This window comes from Alosa alosa, chromosome 11 (assembly GCF_017589495.1).
Source record: "Alosa alosa isolate M-15738 ecotype Scorff River chromosome 11, AALO_Geno_1.1, whole genome shotgun sequence".
Taxonomy (NCBI): domain Eukaryota; kingdom Metazoa; phylum Chordata; class Actinopteri; order Clupeiformes; family Clupeidae; genus Alosa; species Alosa alosa.
Genome location: NC_063199.1, coordinates 34,852,902 through 34,870,401, shown reverse-complemented (window position 1 = coordinate 34,870,401; position 17,500 = coordinate 34,852,902). Strand labels below are relative to the sequence as shown.

Here is a 17,500-nt window from a genome sequence, read left to right as displayed (position 1 = left end):
ACCGCAAGAGAGCTGTCCGCTCTCGGGAAAGAGCAAGACCTGTGCTGGCCCGGTACGCACGCTCGCCTGGGAAGTCGGTAAGCTGGTTCCTCTTGCAGTCTTTAGTCTTTACATATCAACATCTTCACCCACACCACTGATATAGACTCCCAACTCAAGTTACCACATACACGCAGGGCAAGTTGCACTGAGGGCTCAATTTAGCCAGCTATTGTTAAACCCCCTAGACTAACAAGCTATCTTGGTAAATTAGGTAGGCTGGCTTTTGGTTTTCGCGTTTGACTTTGGCATTCGGGGAATTCGCGTTTGTGGGTCGCAGGGTGAACCCTCGGTTGTAACAAGTGGAGAGCTCGTCGGGATCAATGGTTTGTTCCTTGTAATGTATTGTGGTAAGTAGTTCGGTTACGAAGTGTGTTTTGTACAGCCGTGTTCGTTGTAAGGCTTTGTAAACATTTGTTAGCGATTTCATACTGTGGCATTATTTGTGTAGCCTGGCTAGCGCCACCACTTCTCAATGAGACGTGGTCTGGGAACCAAACGTTCATTTTCTCGTATTTGAAAAAAATGCCCAGATCCGTTTATTGGGTGCCACGGATGTCTATCAAATGCGTCTGTGCATAGCTCATCATCGTCTTGCTTTCCCCCCTGTTCTGTGATTGGTTCCCTATCTCAGGTGAAAATTTGCTCCATGGTCTCCAGGCTGCCTTAGCAGCGTGAATCAAATCTCGTGCAAGGCTGCATGGGAACACCCAGGCTATTATTTGTGTGGCTTTACAAAAGCAACGTAGGCGTTTTGTTTGCTTTCGCTCTGCAGTGTGTGAAGTGTTGGTGGTAACCAACAGATTTGTTTGATGTGCTCTTGTGAAATTGTTCTGTTATATGGTCTGCGTTTAGAGGTGCCTGTTTGGAGTAGGCCTGATTATTTGTTTGCCAAGTCGGATACATTGTGAAACTTCTATGTTTAGATGGTAGGCTTTGTAGCGCCATCTCGTGCGTGATTGATATTATTGTGTTGGTGACAGGATAATTAAGGCGTTTGTTTGCCTGCATTATACGCTTGAGATACCTAACGTCCTTTTGTTTGTTCAGTCAATGGTATACTGGGACATTCTGTGCATTGACGAGTGTTAATATATTCTGTGTGGAGCAACTTTGGCAACTAGGTAGTTGCATTTTGAATAAATTTTGGTTTGGCCTGACATTTTGACTACTTTTGAATCAACTTTTGATAACGTCTTGCCTCCTGGTAAAAATGGAGTTTAATGCTGAGGAGTTTATGGCAGAGGAGGTAACTCGATGTCGGCTCATAAAGCTCACTAAACCACAGATATTGCAGCTGTTTGATTTCATGGAGATTGAGCATACAGAGGACATGAAGAAAATCAGGCTTGTGGATAAATTAGCTTTGCAGCTTGGGCTAACAGATGAGCGCACTAGAGAAATGCGCAGAGAGAAAGACAGGCTGTATGAAGAAGAACAGCGTGAGAAAAGAGAGTGTGATTTACAACTTGAATTGCAGGTAGCTAGCACAAAGCTGGAACAGACAAAGAGGGAAAGCCAAGATAATCAGCGTCAGCGGGATCATGAGGGCCACTTTGATATCGGTAGGTGTTTGAAGAAGATCATGCCACGGTTTTGTGCAGAATCTCCAGAGATTTTTTTCGAGACATTTGAGCGCATTGCAACTGAGAGGTCTTGGCCTCATGCGGAATGGGTGACGTTGGTTAGAAGAGAATTCACAGGTAAGGCGCAGGAAGCGTACATTGCTCTCGGGTTTGCAGATAGTGGTGAATATGGGGTGTTTAAAAAAGCTGTACTCAGGGCTTATGAACGGGTTCCTGAAGCTTATCGGCTGGAATTCCGTACCTTAAAGTTAAAGTCTGAGCAGACATATGTCGATCTTGCTAGACAGCAGGAGCTGGCGTTCGACAAGTGGCTGCGGGCTTGTGAGGTTCACACGTTGAGACCTGAGACAATTGCTTCTTTTAGAGCAGTTTAAATCGAGTGTGCCTCGTCATATAGAGGTGCATTTGAATGAACAGCAAGTGACTGAGCGAGAAAGGCTGCTGAAATGGTTGACAATTATGTCTTGGTTCACCAAGATCCTTGGAAAGGTAGATCTTCAGGAATGGTGAGGAAACGGGGATTCAAGAGTAAGAAGGAGGTGGATCAGCCGAGTCAGATCAGAGCTGGTGCTAGCAGTAGACCAGTCCCTAGTTGCAAGCCTTTTCTTCAATCCACCCAGTCAGGTGAGATCATTTGTCACTACTGTAAGAAACCTGGTCACATGAAGTCTCGTTGCCGGTTGCTGGAAAAGAGGGGCCGTTATGATGATGTTCAACGGCCTGTAGCTTGTGTGATGGCTGAGAACGATAAAATTCATGTCTCTGATGAACCGCCATCCCCAGTGAATACACCCATAAAAGTAACATCTGAGGTCTATAAAGGCTTTGTCTCTCAGGGTTCAGTTGCGCCCTTGGAAGGAGAACCTGAGGTACCAGTGAGTGTGTTACGGGACACAGGGGCAGCTCAGTCCTTTTTGTTAGCTGGGCTAATGTCTTGGACGGATAAAACTTCCCTGAAAGCCTCTGTCCTGCTTAAAGGTCTGGGAGGTGAGTATGGTGCTGTCCCTTTGCACAGAGTTTTTGAAATCTAACCTAACCTTCCAGTTGTTGACGAACCTTTCTCACGGGTCCTTATTGACTGTGTTGGGCCATTACCAAAGACGAAAAAAGGTAACCAGTATTTGTTAACCATCATGGATGTTACTACTCGCTTTCCCGAGGCTTTGCCTCTGAGAGATATTAAGGCAAAGGCCATTCTTGACTCTTTAATTGGTTTCTTCTCTCGTTTTGGCCTCCCAAGGCAAATTCAGTCTGATCGGGGCACTTTGTGGTCCATACATGATCGAGAAGAGGGTGGGGGACCAAAATTATGTCGTTAGCACTCCGGACCGGAGAACCAGGTCACGGTTGTGTCATGTCAACTTACTGAAGGCCTATGTGGGTCGAGGAGATTCCGTTCCCATAGCTTGTGGGTTTACTAAAGACGAGTCTGGTTACACCGAAGATGGCACTGAGGCTGTTGAACCTGTCAGTGCGCACCTTAGCAATTCCGAGGCTTTGCGAACATTTGATAAAATCTCGGTCACTTGAGTGAGAGTCAGCAATCTGACCTGAGAGTTTTGGTTGGGGACTATCCGGACTTGTTTCGTGACGTGCCTGGTCGCACAAATCTGGCAGTGCACGATGTAGACACTGGTGAGGCCTTATAGGTTGGGTCCAGCCAAACTCAAGCGGGTACAGGAAGAACTTGAATATATGACTAGGATTGGAGTGGTCCAGCCTAGTCATAGCGAGTGGAGTTCACCTGTGGTACTGGTCCCGAAAGCAGATGGTACAACACGGTTCTGCATTGATTACCGGAAGGTTAATCAGGTCACAAAGGCAGATGCGTTCCCATCCCGCTTCTAGAAGACTGTATTGACCGTATTGGTAGGGCCCAGTACGTGTCCAAATTAGATCTCTTGAAGGGCTACTGGCAAGTGCCTCCAACACAGGGGTGGGCAAACTGCGGCCCGCGGGCCAGATCCGGCCCACCAAGCACTTTCATCCGGCCCGCCGAGCATTTCATTCAGTTATCAGGCTGCTCGCTATTTTTTTCCTGCGATAGAGACAACGTTGGTTAGCTTTCCTGCAAACTGCTTTTCACTCTCCTTAGATAACGTTTACAATGTCAATGTCAAAACATCATGTTAAATAGAGATAACATCATGTTAAACTAAGTTAACTCTTAGTTATCTCCTTTGCAGCAGATCTAACGTGAACATTATGCAATCCATTTAATTGGGAACGCGTCTGCACTCCACGAGAGGGAGAGAGAGCGCGCAGGTTCCAGCTGGCTTGTGATTGTTGATAATTGATATCTCCTTCTTATAAGAAAGTTTTAAAAGGAAATCATGAAGGCAACAGTAGTTCCCACTACTGACCATTTAAAAACTGTGAGAGGGCCCAGCCGTAGGTACAGCACTAGCCATAGCGGAGCAAGCAGAAGATCATTGAGAAATAAACGTGAATTAAAGCGACTGTCTTAAAGCAACAGTGCACAATTTATACATTTGTTAAACAGTATAAAATTAGCAGTATTTAAGCAATTAATATTTTAAAACAAATACTTTTCATACTAAATTATAGGCTATAAATTTTTTTATGCGTGTGCCGTTGGGGGGGGGTTTGTTGTGCAGCCCGCCGGACAATTTTCAAAACCTTATGTGGCCCTTGAGCCAAAAAGTTTGCCCACCCCTGCTCTAACACCTCGAGCCCAACAGGTGTCAGCCTTTGTCACTCCTTTCGGCCTCTATCAGTGTCAAGTACTCCCATTTGGAATGAAAAATGCGCCAGCTTCCTTCCAGAGGGCAATGAATATGGTCACGGCAGGGCTGACCAATGTGGTCACTTATATCGATGACCTGGTGGCATTCAGTGAGTCATGGGTTGAGCACATGGGACATCTGAGAGAGCTGTTTGTGAGGTTGCAGCAGGCCCAGTTAGTAGTGAACTTGCCGAAATGTGAGATCGGCAGGGGTCAGGTGACCTACTTGGGACATCAGGTGGGGCAGGGTTTGGTGCTTCCTAGACAGGCCAAGATCCAGGCCATCTTGGATCTTCCTGTCCCAAGGACTCGCAGAGAGCTTATGAGAGTGCTCGGGATGTGTGGCTTTTATAGAAGGTTTGTCCCGAATTTTGCTGCAGTCACTGAGCCATTAACAAATTTGCTTCGCACCTTTATCAAGTACACATGAGTGCAGAAACCCTACAGCATCACCGGGACCCTGCGGAGCAACATTACACACACACACACACCCACACACACACACCTTTATCAAGTACACAGAGTGCAGGAACCCTACAGCATCACCGGGACCCTGAGGAGCAACATTATAAAGGCTTTATCAAGCACACAGCCATCAGGGACGGTGCTATTTCTTTATCAGCTGAGGCAAAGGACACAAGGTTTCACACCTAATCTGGCGTGAATGCTTGTATTGTCCAAGTTGATAATGTATATTGTATCTATCTATGTCACAACTTGCTTTTAGTATAAATTCTCCTTTTATAGAAATCAATATACTGTGTGTGTAATGTAGCATGGCTCAAAATAATATGAATATAATATGAAATGAATATTAAGTGATACAGTGGGCAACTCCAATAAAACATTATGTTCGATTTTTCTTAAGAGATGATTTTCAGTGTCAGTCATTCTCTAGTAATAACCATCTCAAGCAAGTCATGGAGTTTAGCATGGTCTGCCAGCAGACATCTCTCAGCCAGAAAGAAACATTATTAAGACCAAAGACTATATATACAATCAATTATTAAGACCAAAGACCAGTGGTCCCCAAACTACGGCCCTCGGGCCGGATTCGGCCCGCCACCTCATTTTGGGTGGCCTCCCAATACATGTCCATGGTATATAGCATCTGGCCCGCATGGGACTACGACTTTGTCAAACTATAACCTCCTTAATTTCCCCCATTCATTCTCTATGGAGAGTCTTAACAGTACACATGTAATATTCTTTTTGTCCACTGGTGGTTGTTGGCGCTGTTTCGTGTTGTACTGTATAGTAGGCCTACCTGCAAACAATGTAAGAGGCCTATGCTGACTGCATCAGTGTATTGTATTCTAAAGTCAAAGTATCGTCAAAATCGTCAAAGTATTCTAAAAGTTTATCAATTAATTGTTAATGACTAACTAACTTCTATTCAAGTCATATTTCTGGGACTTTCTGGGATAATTATTTCTATTTTTATCCACTCATTCAAATGTTCATACAGAGTTCACAAAGTTCTCATCAGGTGAGTGAAAGTTAGAATGGTGGTCATTTCAGATGTTTTTGCCAGCACTTCATAAAACTCTCAAAGTTTGAGAACTTTAAATTATTTGTAGGACATTGCTTGTTCACAACTTGAGCTGTGTATGCAAAGACACAGAGTTCAGAGTTCACACATGAATAAAATACTTTTGGGGCTCCCTGCTAATTCTTTTTGGGAATGTTAAAGTCTTTTTATTAGTATTATTTCATTTGAGCTACATTTTACACTGATATGGCATGATTGCAATATAAACAGGGCTAACAATGGTATTAAATTGCAGTAGCCTATGATTAAATGTAATGGGATATTCAACTAAGGTAGACTGCTGTTGTTCACAGCACTAAGCTATTTATGGTTACTCTTACTGTATACTCCGAGTTTATGGCCCTTTCTTAGAGCCAGGCAGTGAGCTGGCCCTCGGAAGAAAAAGTTTGGGGACCACTGCCAAAGACTATACAGTCTATGGTTAAGACCAAAGACTATATACATGTATATGTATACAGTCTATTATTAAGACCAAAGACGATATATACAGTCTATTATTAAGATCAAAGATATATACAGTCTATGATTAAGACCAAAGACTATATATACAGTCTATGATTAAGACCAAAGACTATATACAGTCTATGATTAAGACCAAAGACTATATACATGTATATGTATACAGTCTATTATTAAGACCAAAGACGATATATACAGTCTATTATTAAGATCAAAGATATATACAGTCTATGATTAAGACCAAAGACTATATACAGTCTATGATTAAGACCAAAGACTATATACAGTCTATGATTAAGACCAAACACTATATACAGTCTATGATTAAGACCAAAGACTATATACAGTCTATGATTAAGACCAAAGACTATATACAGTCTATGATTAAGACCAAAGACTATATACAGTCTATTAATTAAGACCAAAGACTATATACAGTCTATGATTAAGACCAAAGACTATATACAGTCTATGATTAAAGACCAAAGACTATATACAGTCTATGATTAAGACCAAACACTATATACAGTCTATGATTAAGACCAAAGACTATATACAGTCTATGATTAAGACCAAACACTATATACAGTCTATGATTAAGACCAAACAGGGCGTAAAAGAAGCAGCAGTCACATGTATTTCCAAGAAACAGTCACTTAAACAAATCACTTAACAGTTACTTAAACAGTTTAACAGTTACTTTAAATAGTCACTTAAACAGTCACTCAAACAGTTACTTAAACAGTTACTTAACAGTTACTTTAACAGTCACTTAAACAGTCACTTAAACAGTCACTTAATTACTTAAACAGTTACTTAAATAGTCACTTAAACAGTCACTTAAACAGTTAAACAAATCACTTAACAGTTACTTTAACAGTTACTTAGACAGTCACTTAAACAGTCACTTAAACAGTCACTTAATTACTTAAACAGTTACTTAAATAGTCACTTAAACAGTCACTTAAACAGTTACCTGAAACAGTTACTTAAACAGTCACTTACTTGCTTCAAGCACACTGAAACATGGTACTGGGATGTCTGGGGTTTAGGCTGTTTACTGCAGATCTGTACCAAGAGGACTCTCCTAGAGTTTAGAAACAAAAACACTAGACAATGAACACCTTTAATGTTGGACTATTTAATTCAGCAGTAAACGTACTGCATGTATTCCATTAACACATTTTCACCACCACTGAAACATATGGCCCATGCGTTGTTGCAAAACTCACCCATCGTGTGAGTCCACCGATAACTCACCATCACCAACAAATACTACCAGAACCCTGAGCACAAGCCAAAAAGAGAGACGTCATTGTGTCATGTGCACATGGTCAAGCGGTCATTCCATCTCGTTTAATATGGTGCTAATAAAAGAACAATGCTGCATTCTTGCACATTCTGCAGACCATCACAGACCGTCACAGTCACAGCACGAAAACAGCATCATACCTGGACAACAAAGACTCAAGTGATGTAAGTTAAACTAGAGCATACCGGTCAGTGGAGCTTAGTGCATGCTGAACAGCAAACTTCACAGCCAGGGATATATCTGGCACCACTGCCAAACCATTGCGGATCTAAAAGAAAGTCACCAGCAGCTTTAGGTTTGACAGCCCGTCAGATACTTATAGAATTTTAAAATCCTTCCAAGCTTTAGTAAGTTATGCTAATATTTCATACACCAAAACATAAGTGAAAAGCTTTCTTTGTCTTAGCAATGTGTCACGTGGTCTCAGAAAATTAATACATATAGTTTGCATCGTATGACCAAACAAATGCATTTCAGGAAATGACACACAAAGTTCATTCTGGAAGAGTTGAGAGTGGAAACCATCTGTTGAAGTTCTACCATATTATGCCACATTGTACAACATACAGCTTAACTAAACAAAATGTATAATAAAAAACACTTCATAAAATATTTACATGTTTATAAAATGTGAAAGATGTGGGCCTGTGATAAAACACAGCTAAACTAAAACTTATTTGGCATCTCATTATTCACTCTTTGGCATGCTATGACTGTTGACAGTGGAAAAACTGAACAGCTCATATTGAACAACTCACCTCTTTCTTCTCTACTTGGTCCAAAAGTGAGATCACCTGTCTGAGGCTTCTCACCACCCTCTCATCCTTCACTTCTTCATTGAGCTCATCTCTGGAAATAATGGAGATAATATCCCACTGGCACTCTGAGATACACACTCAGACCTTACTGCAGTACGTTCAGTACATCAGCATGATCACTCACCCAAGTCTCTGCACTGTTCCCATGGTGTGGGGTGCCTCCACCGAGCGCCGGCAGCCCTGTGGCAGTGTGTCCTCCCCACCAGCAGGGAGCGCTGCTGCTGTACGCACAGGAGGGGCTGTCCTGGGTAGAGGCTCAGGCCAGACCACTTCCTCCTCCGTCTGCTCCTCTGCCTGTCCAGTCAGCTGCTCCGGTTGGACCTCCTCACCGGCGCCCCCTTGTGTCCTGCAGTGTTTGGTGCTGGGCTCTGAGACCGGGGCCGTCGCTGCAGCATGGGGAGCAGAGAGGACATGCCTGTACCTGCTATATATTTATATATACATGCCTGTACCTGCTATATATTTATATATTTATATATACATGCCTGTACCCGCTATATATTTATATATACAAGCCTGTACCCGCTATATATTTATACAGTACATGCCTGTACCCGCTATATATTTATATTTACATGTCTGTACCTGCTATATATTTATATATGCCAGTACATATATGTACCTGCTGCACAATATATTTATATATTCATGCCTGTGCCTGCTATATATTTATATATACATGCCTGTATATTGCTATATATTTTATATATTTATATATACATGTCTGTATATGCCATGCCTGGCTTATATATTTATATATACATGCCTGTACCTGTTATATATTTTATATATACATGCCTGTACCATTCTTATATATTTATATATACAAGCCTGAAAATATGCTTATACATTTATATATACAGTACATGCCTGTACCCGCTATATATTTATATTTACATGCCTGTACCTGCTATATATTTATATATACAGTACATGCCTGTACCTGCTATATATTTATATATTCATGCCTGTACCCGCTATATATTTATATATACATGCCTGTACCTGCTATATATATTTATATATACATGCCTGTACCTGCTATATATTTATATATACATGCCTGTACCTGCTATATATTTATATATACATGCCTGTACCTGCTATATACGTACCAGCTATATATATATATACACATGCCTGTACCAGCTATATATATATATATATATATATATATATATATATATACACACACATGTCTGTACCTGCTATATATTTATATATACACATGCCTGTACCTGCTATATATTGGTTCAGCCCATCTTTGCAGACAACACAGTTCACTTAAAACAGAAAGAGATTTCGGCTTGGGACAACATACCAGAGTGTTTAAAGCAAGTCCAATACGGTTGATGTGCAGACCTCACATTTTGAAGAGACTCCAGTGCACTTAGGGGAAAGAGGGAAGTACATCAGACATGAATACAGCACACTCTAAAATAAACAACACTCATGATGAAACCTGTGAAATAAACAACACTCATGATGAAACCTGTGAAATAAACAACACTCATGAAGAAACCTGTGGAAATAAACAACACCTGATGAAACCTGTGAAATAAACAACACTCATGATGAAACCTGTGAAATAAACAACACTCATGAAGAAACCTGTGAAATAAACAACACTCATGAAGAAACCTGTGAAATAAACAACACTCATGAAGAAACCTGTGAAATAAACAACACTCATGAAGAAACCTGTGAAATAAACAACACTCATGATGAAACCTGTGAAATAAACAACACTCATGAAGAAACCTGTGAAATAAACAACACTCATGATGAAACCTGTGAAATAAACAACACTCATGAAGAAACCTGTGAAATAAACAACACTCATGATGAAACCTGTGAAATAAACAACACTCATGATGAAACCTGTGAAATAAACAACACTCATGAAGAAACCTGTGAAATAAACAACACTCATGATGAAACTTGTGAAATAAACAACACTCATGAAGAAACCTGTGAAATAAACAACACTCATGATGAAACCTGTGAAATAAACAACACTCATGATGAAACCTGTGAAATAAACAACACTCATGATGAAACCTGTGAAATAAACAACACTCATGATGAAACCTGTGAAATAAACAACACTCATGATGAAACCTGTGAAATAAACAACACTCATGAAGAAACCTGTGAAATAAACAACACTCATGAAGAAACCTGTGAAATAAACAACACTCATGAAGAAACCTGTGAAATAAACAACACTCATGAAGAAACCTGTGAAATAAACAACACTCATGAAGAAACCTGTGAAATAAACAACACTCATGATGAAACCTGTGAAATAAACAACACTCATGAAGAAACCTGTGAAATAAACAACACTCATGAAGAAACCTCTAAAATAAACAACACTCATGATGAAACCTGTGAAATAAACAACACTCATGATGAAACCTGTGAAATAAACAACACTCATGATGAAACCTGTGAAATAAACAACACTCATGAAGAAACCTGTGAAATAAACAACACTCATGATGAAACTTGTGAAATAAACAACACTCATGAAGAAACCTGTGAAATAAACAACACTCATGATGAAACCTGTGAAATAAACAACACTCATGAAGAAACCTGTGAAATAAACAACACTCATGATGAAACCTGTGAAATAAACAACACTCATGATGAAACCTGTGAAATAAACAACACTCATGAAGAAACCTGTGAAATAAACAACACTCATGAAGAAACCTGTGAAATAAACAACACTCATGATGAAACCTGTGAAATAAACAACACTCATGAAGAAACTCATGTGAAATAAACAACACCTGGCGATGAAACTGTAGTGATAAACAACACTCACTGGACTGTGACTACTGGACTGCCCCTCCTGCGTCTGACCCACCTGTCGCACGGGGAGCTTACGCTGGGCAGCAGAGGGGCAGGGTCGCCTAGGAGACTCTGCACGGTCTGGCACACTGACTGGGCAAGCGAGGTCAAGTGATATCCACCCTACAAACAAAAACATAAAGCCACCTATGAGTGACCTGACACACTGTATGGGCATCATAGAAAACCTCTGAAGGTGCCCCAATGTGAGCTCACCTCAAGAACCGTGCACAACCTGCCCCCTGCCAGGGGCATCAGCAGGTGTGTGAGGTGGGCAAAGATCTCTGGAGTGGCGCACATGTGGCCCTAAAAATCAGAGCCAAGCTTCTGTTTGTCACAGGATCTAATACCAACACGTAAGTAACCAAATGGAAAAGCATGCTTCTAACCTCCATGCTTCTAAGGATCAAATACCAACACGTAAGTAACCAAATTGAAAAGCTTCTAACCTCTGGGTCTCCGATGGCAGAGTCAAAACCTGCCGACACCAGAACGAGCTCAGGGTTGAACTAGGAGAGAGGTTAGGAGATAGATTGATGAAAACAGATGAAAAAGATATTAAAATTGATGAAAACGATGTCATGTAGTATAATTACATATTTTACATAGTGATTACTGGTAACTGCTTTACTGTTCAATCACCCAATTGCTGTGAGTGCTTAAGTTAAGGTCTGCGGCCTACCTCATAAGCAACCGGCAGTAGCACATGGAAGAAGACAGAGAGGTAGTCACTGTTGGTCATTCCCACCTGCACAATGGAGAGGTCATTTCAGAACAAGTGCCAAGAACACACAAATCAGTCAGAGTAAAAGTCCCCAAAACGTCTCTCAATAGATAGATTAGGGATGCTTTGGGATGTTGGTAAGAACCTTGCCTTATTCCATGGTACATTGATATTGAATCCTGCTCCTTTTCCCTTTCCCACGTTGTCATAATCTGATTCTGGAAGACTGGGCCAAAAGCTTTGGTGCTCAAAGCGGTGCCAAGAAAAGTAGAGCACACTGAAAAATAGGTAAAAGCATCATGGGTAGACTAGTGCATCATGGGTAGACTAGTGCATCATGGGTAGACTAGTAAGCATCATGGGTAGACTAGTGCATCATGGGTAGACTAGTGCATCATGGGTAGACTAGTAAGCATCATGGGTAGACTAGTAAGCATCATGGGTAGACTAGTGCATCATGGGTAGACTAGTGCATCATGGGTAGACTAGTAAGCATCATGGGTAGACTAGTGAATCATGGGTAGACTAGTGCATCATGGGTAGACTAGTAAGCATTCATGGGTAGACTAGTAAGCATCATGGGTAGACTAGTAAGCATCATGGGTAGACTAGTAAGCATCATGGGTAGACTAGTGCATCATGGGTAGACTAGTAAGCATCATGGGTAGACTAGTGCATCATGGGTAGACTAGTAAGCATCATGGGTAGACTAGTAAGCATCATGGGTAGACTAGTGCATCATGGGTAGACTAGTAAGCATCATGGGTAGACTAGTGCATCATGGGTAGACTAGTAAGCATCATGGGTAGACTAGTAAGCATCATGGGTAGACTAGTGCATCATGGGTGAACTAGTGCATCATGGGTGACCAGTAAGCATCATGGGTAGACTAGTGCATCATGGGTAGACTAGTAAGCATCATGGGTAGACTAGTGCATCATGGGTAGACTAGTAAGCATCATGGGTAGACTAGTGCATCATGGGTAGACTAGTGCATCATGGGTAGACTAGTAAGCATCATGGGTAGACTAGTAAGCATCATGGGTAGACTAGTGCATTATGGGTAGACTAGTAAGCATCATGGGTAGACTAGTAAGCATCATGGGTAGACTAGTGCATCATGGGTAGACTAGTGCATCATGGGTAGACTAGTAAGCATCATGGGTAGACTAGTAAGCATTCATGGGTAGACTAGTAAAAGGCTGGGTAAGTTTAGTCCTCCTTGATCGGTTTAGTTCTGAATGGAGCTAGGGTTCGAATATCATGTGCAATCTAAGTACACGAGACCTTGGGTCCTCCTAGAAACAGTACTGAACACCTAATATGATGTGCAATCTAAGTACACCAGACCTTGGGTCCTCCTCGAAACAGTACTGGACACCTTGCCCATGATGCACGTCCCAGTCAACAATCAAAACCCTTGAAAGGAGAAAAATAAAAATGATTCCATTCAGTCAATATGTAGCCTAGTATATGCAAACAGATTTGGCCTACACTCTGCAAACCAACCTTTTAACACTATAGCGTTTCTTAGCATAGTGAGCAGCAATAGCCACGTTGTTGAAAACACAGAAGCCGTTGGCAGCACTTCTTTGGCTGTGATGGCCAGGGGGTCTGAAGAAAGACATTATAATAATACATAAGTGAACATGTTAGACACGTATCAATCTAACCACATTATTCAGCTCCTAGCTCTCTTGTTCCATGGAGTCACCTGACCAATGCAATTCCATTCCTCACTTTTTCCGTCATCACACTGTCCACTAACTGCAGGGTGGCCCCTATTGCCAGTTTGGCACAGTGGAAGATGTTCTGTCACCAACAGAAAAGATTTAGTAATTAACCTCTCTGAAGGCATAGAAGACATTCTGACATATCTAGCAGATGCATCTCACCGGATGGAAATATACATCTCCATACTGCTGGGTGAATGTCATTAGATCCTCCAGTGTCATGTGGGGAGTCTGTTTGACAGCTTCAAGATACTCCTCACTGTTCAAACAGATGGCACCATTAAGATAGATGTGTGACTCCTGTGTGGGGTTGGTGATGACAAACAAGACCTGGGTAACACTTGCCTGTGTACCAGTAAGATCTCCTCATCAGTTGCTTGACGAACGGGGATGGAGACACAGCGCTCTGACAGGCCTTTGGCAAGCAGTGCTCCATAACTGGCAGTAAGACGTTCCGGTACCTCAATTTTACAAGCAGGGCTGCATTATGCCAAGAGAGAAAGAAGGGGGAATTACGTTTGGTAAAATTCCATTATGGACAAATAGAGCGGGTTATTAGGCTATTCATATGAAACTCACTCAACCCAGAGGAGTTTGTAGCGGGTCATCTCCTCATCATAAATCAGAGCCGTCTTTGATGCCATAACGACCTAAGACCTTAAAATGGAGAATACACTAGTTGTCAGAACAGTCTCAGGGACTAAGTTAGCCTACAAGATTCGTGTACAAAAATAGTTGGCCCCGTCTAGAATCTAGACCTGAAACGCGTTTTCTGAAGAAAGAAAATGGACATCATAATGTCCATCAAAGACCTAATGTATTGCAGTAGTGCAAATCAAAAACTGTTTTCTGTACCATAAGTGCAGACCTACCCGAGCCAACTAGAAAACTGAAGCAAGGCAGGTCGACCAGTGCGCAGACATTTTGTTTGGTCATGTGACTTTTAGTAATGGTTTGATTGGTTGCCCAACTACAGCGTAAACTGTACGAGATTTGAAAGTCTTTATGCGACCATTTTTGAGTAGAAGGAATGTTTTATTAGCCCTGGCAGCCGCTAGGGGCGCGTCTACATTTCTAGGCTAATGTTTTGTATGAGGGCAAAGGCTTTGAAGTTGCACATTGACACTTCAACCAAACAATGGGGTTACTGTAGTACTCTGTCATACTTCTAATACCCACTCAATGTAGAATTCCATGACTTTTCCCTGAATAAAAACCCTGACCATAAAGCCATAATGAATGGTACAATAAGCCAACCAATGATTTCAGATCAGCCATTTAGCGTTTTTTTAACAATCTTTTACTTTTTTTAGAGTGGTAGATGAATAAGTGGGCATTGAATAAACAAAGTTGGTCTACTCAAGCAAGCAGTAAAGCTAATAACCAGATTTACACCAATTCTGCATGGAAATATTTGTATTAATGTATTTTGGCATTGGCATTTTGATATTCCATGAGTCCCAAAATGATATGATATGGCATGATATTCTAGAAATTCCATGACCCACGGAGACTCTGACCAGAGAATGTCCGTAGACGAGCTCTGCTCCGACTGTCATACTTCTGTTCTGATGGTTTATGGGTAAAACTTCATTACCATGTACAAACTGCCTGCTACAGTCATCATTACCATGTACAAACTGCCTGCTACAGTCATCATTACTATGTACAAACTGCCTAGAGTTCATTACCGTGTACAAACTGCCTGCTACTTCAGACCTGACATGATGACATAAAATTAAGTATATTTGCCCTTCAATCCAGGACAGGTATGACTTCACATTTTCTATTGGTATAAAACACATATAGGTCAAAGAATATTTTATTGTATTGGGCAAGTAATTTCATCAGGGGTGTATTTTACAGTTTACATCTTTCTGTACAACCTCATTACAGTAAATACCTTAAAAAAGGGAAAAAAAGACATTCTTCTGCAAACCTCTTCATGAAGTCAGCCATAAGAAATAATAAAGGTCATACCAAAACTCACAATAGAGCATGTCCAAATTTTCCACATAACACTTCCCTGATTTAATCCAAGAAAGCTACAATTCAAATTTATAAAACCCATCCTCTTAAAAAGAAACCTAAGGAGCAAAAGCAGTGAGGAGTTGAATGAAACATGTTCTGCAGGGGGCCGGAGGTGTCCATCTGCACTCAGTTGAGCCACGTGGTGTTGAGCTGGGTCTGGTTCTTGATGCTGGTGTCCATCTTCAGCACTTCTCTGATGGCCATGGTGGCGTAGGTGGAGGGAGGCAGAGAGAACTCCATCCTCAGGGCCCTGTACTTCCCCTCTGACAAAACAACAGTTTGCTTAGCATACATTACATCTCTCATCTGTGGCTTAAAGAGGCTGTACTCTACAGAAGTTACCTGTGAGGTAGACTGGGGCTGGTTTGCCCTCCAGTTTCTCAACGTCGGTGTGAACCAGTGGGACTCGTGCATCATCATAGTTTATCACCTCCCTGTAGAAAATTGAGAGAATATAGCATTGTGCAATGTGCATATTTATGTCAGACCTTTTTCAGTCAAAAGAGACTATTGATTTGGATTTACTACAAGTGATCTTTGGGGGCATGACTCCGCCACGCCCCCCACATCTGCAATTATATGTCTCAGGGACAGCAGCAACAAGAGAGCCCACCCCTCCAAGAAAGGAATACCTCAAAGTATAGAACGCCTCCAAGTGAGGAATAATGTATAGAATGTCTCCAAATAAGGGATAATGTATAGAACGCCGCTCATTATCGAGAAAATAAGTCCTGACAGGGCGAACCGGACCCCAACGCGCCAGCGTCTTGCTTCGCCCTGAAGGGACTTATTTTCCCGATGATGAGCGCTCTATACATTATTACATTACATTAAATTACATTTGGCTGACACATTTTTAACCAAAGCGACTAACAACATGGTAACAGTTAAGTTTTAAAGCAATTCTCTCAACAATTTTAGGACAATTTAAAAAACGGTAGAGTACAGTAAGAATAAGTGCATCAGTGAGTGCTGTTTTTAAACAGTTGAGTGTCAGTTTAAGACAGCTGGTAAGTGCTAGCATCAGCAAGACTTGTTGTAAGTGGTGCTATGAGAGGAGATGTTCTCTAAAGAGCTGGGTCTTCAGGAGTTTTTTGAAAATGGAGAGGGATGTCCCTGCCCTTGTAGGAGCTGGCAGTGGGTCAGTTTATTATCCCGCTTATTGTACGGCTACTTGCCAAAACAAAACATAAACTCCACATGATATGTCTCTTTACATTGATTTGTTACTGTTTCATTGTGGCTTTTGATGAGAAACAAATAGTTGGCAACACACGCGCAACTTGAATCAAACATTCTTTGGAACACAGCTGATCATCCGTCTGTTTTCACTTTTGAATGTAGTTTCATTGCAAGTGACCGGACTACTTGCAGAATGACATGAAAGACGTGAATAAGAAGCACAAAACTAGAGACGCACCGATAAGGAATTTTAGGGCCGATATTTATTTGTTTGTTGTGGCCGATACAGATACGATAACCGATAATATTACTCTTCAAAAAAAATTGTGAAAAGTGAATTGGAGACAGCATTTAATAAGCATCATTTAAATGTAATTTTACCTACCACCAATGATGGACAGAACTCATCATAGTCCTCAATGGTACAGCAGCCAACAGAATAGCTGTAGCCTAGGC

At 41.3% G+C, this 17,500-nt stretch overlaps 2 protein-coding genes across 3 annotated transcripts in view; both read right to left on the bottom strand.

Annotated features, from left to right (window-relative positions):
• Positions 1-14,908, bottom strand: part of hdac10 (histone deacetylase 10) — a 16,569-nt gene extending 1,661 nt beyond the window's left edge. The window contains exons 1-18 of one of the 2 annotated variants that reach the window (XM_048256362.1): positions 14,704-14,908; positions 14,411-14,488; positions 14,177-14,311; positions 13,994-14,090; positions 13,813-13,910; positions 13,608-13,712; positions 13,449-13,517; positions 12,249-12,375; positions 12,057-12,122; positions 11,824-11,883; positions 11,591-11,680; positions 11,391-11,497; positions 9,834-9,901; positions 8,637-8,898; positions 8,453-8,543; positions 7,880-7,962; positions 7,615-7,668; positions 7,388-7,469 (exon numbers count right to left, since the gene is read on the bottom strand). In XM_048256362.1, the coding sequence (XP_048112319.1) occupies positions 7,388-7,469; positions 7,615-7,668; positions 7,880-7,962; positions 8,453-8,543; positions 8,637-8,898; positions 9,834-9,901; positions 11,391-11,497; positions 11,591-11,680; positions 11,824-11,883; positions 12,057-12,122; positions 12,249-12,375; positions 13,449-13,517; positions 13,608-13,712; positions 13,813-13,910; positions 13,994-14,090; positions 14,177-14,311; positions 14,411-14,475 (1,659 nt within the window). In that variant the 5' untranslated portion in view covers positions 14,476-14,488; positions 14,704-14,908. The remainder of the gene's footprint in view (positions 1-7,387; positions 7,470-7,614; positions 7,669-7,879; positions 7,963-8,452; positions 8,544-8,636; positions 8,899-9,833; positions 9,902-11,390; positions 11,498-11,590; positions 11,681-11,823; positions 11,884-12,056; positions 12,123-12,248; positions 12,376-13,448; positions 13,518-13,607; positions 13,713-13,812; positions 13,911-13,993; positions 14,091-14,176; positions 14,312-14,410; positions 14,489-14,703) is intronic. The other variant, XM_048256363.1, reaches the window with a different exon arrangement.
• A 729-nt stretch (positions 14,909-15,637) lies between these two features.
• The window catches only part of pus7 (pseudouridine synthase 7), a 10,108-nt gene continuing 8,245 nt past the window's right edge, over positions 15,638-17,500 (bottom strand). The window contains 2 exon segments of the mRNA XM_048256509.1: positions 15,638-16,125; positions 16,205-16,296. Coding sequence (XP_048112466.1) covers positions 15,989-16,125; positions 16,205-16,296 — 229 coding nt within the window. The 3' untranslated portion in view covers positions 15,638-15,988.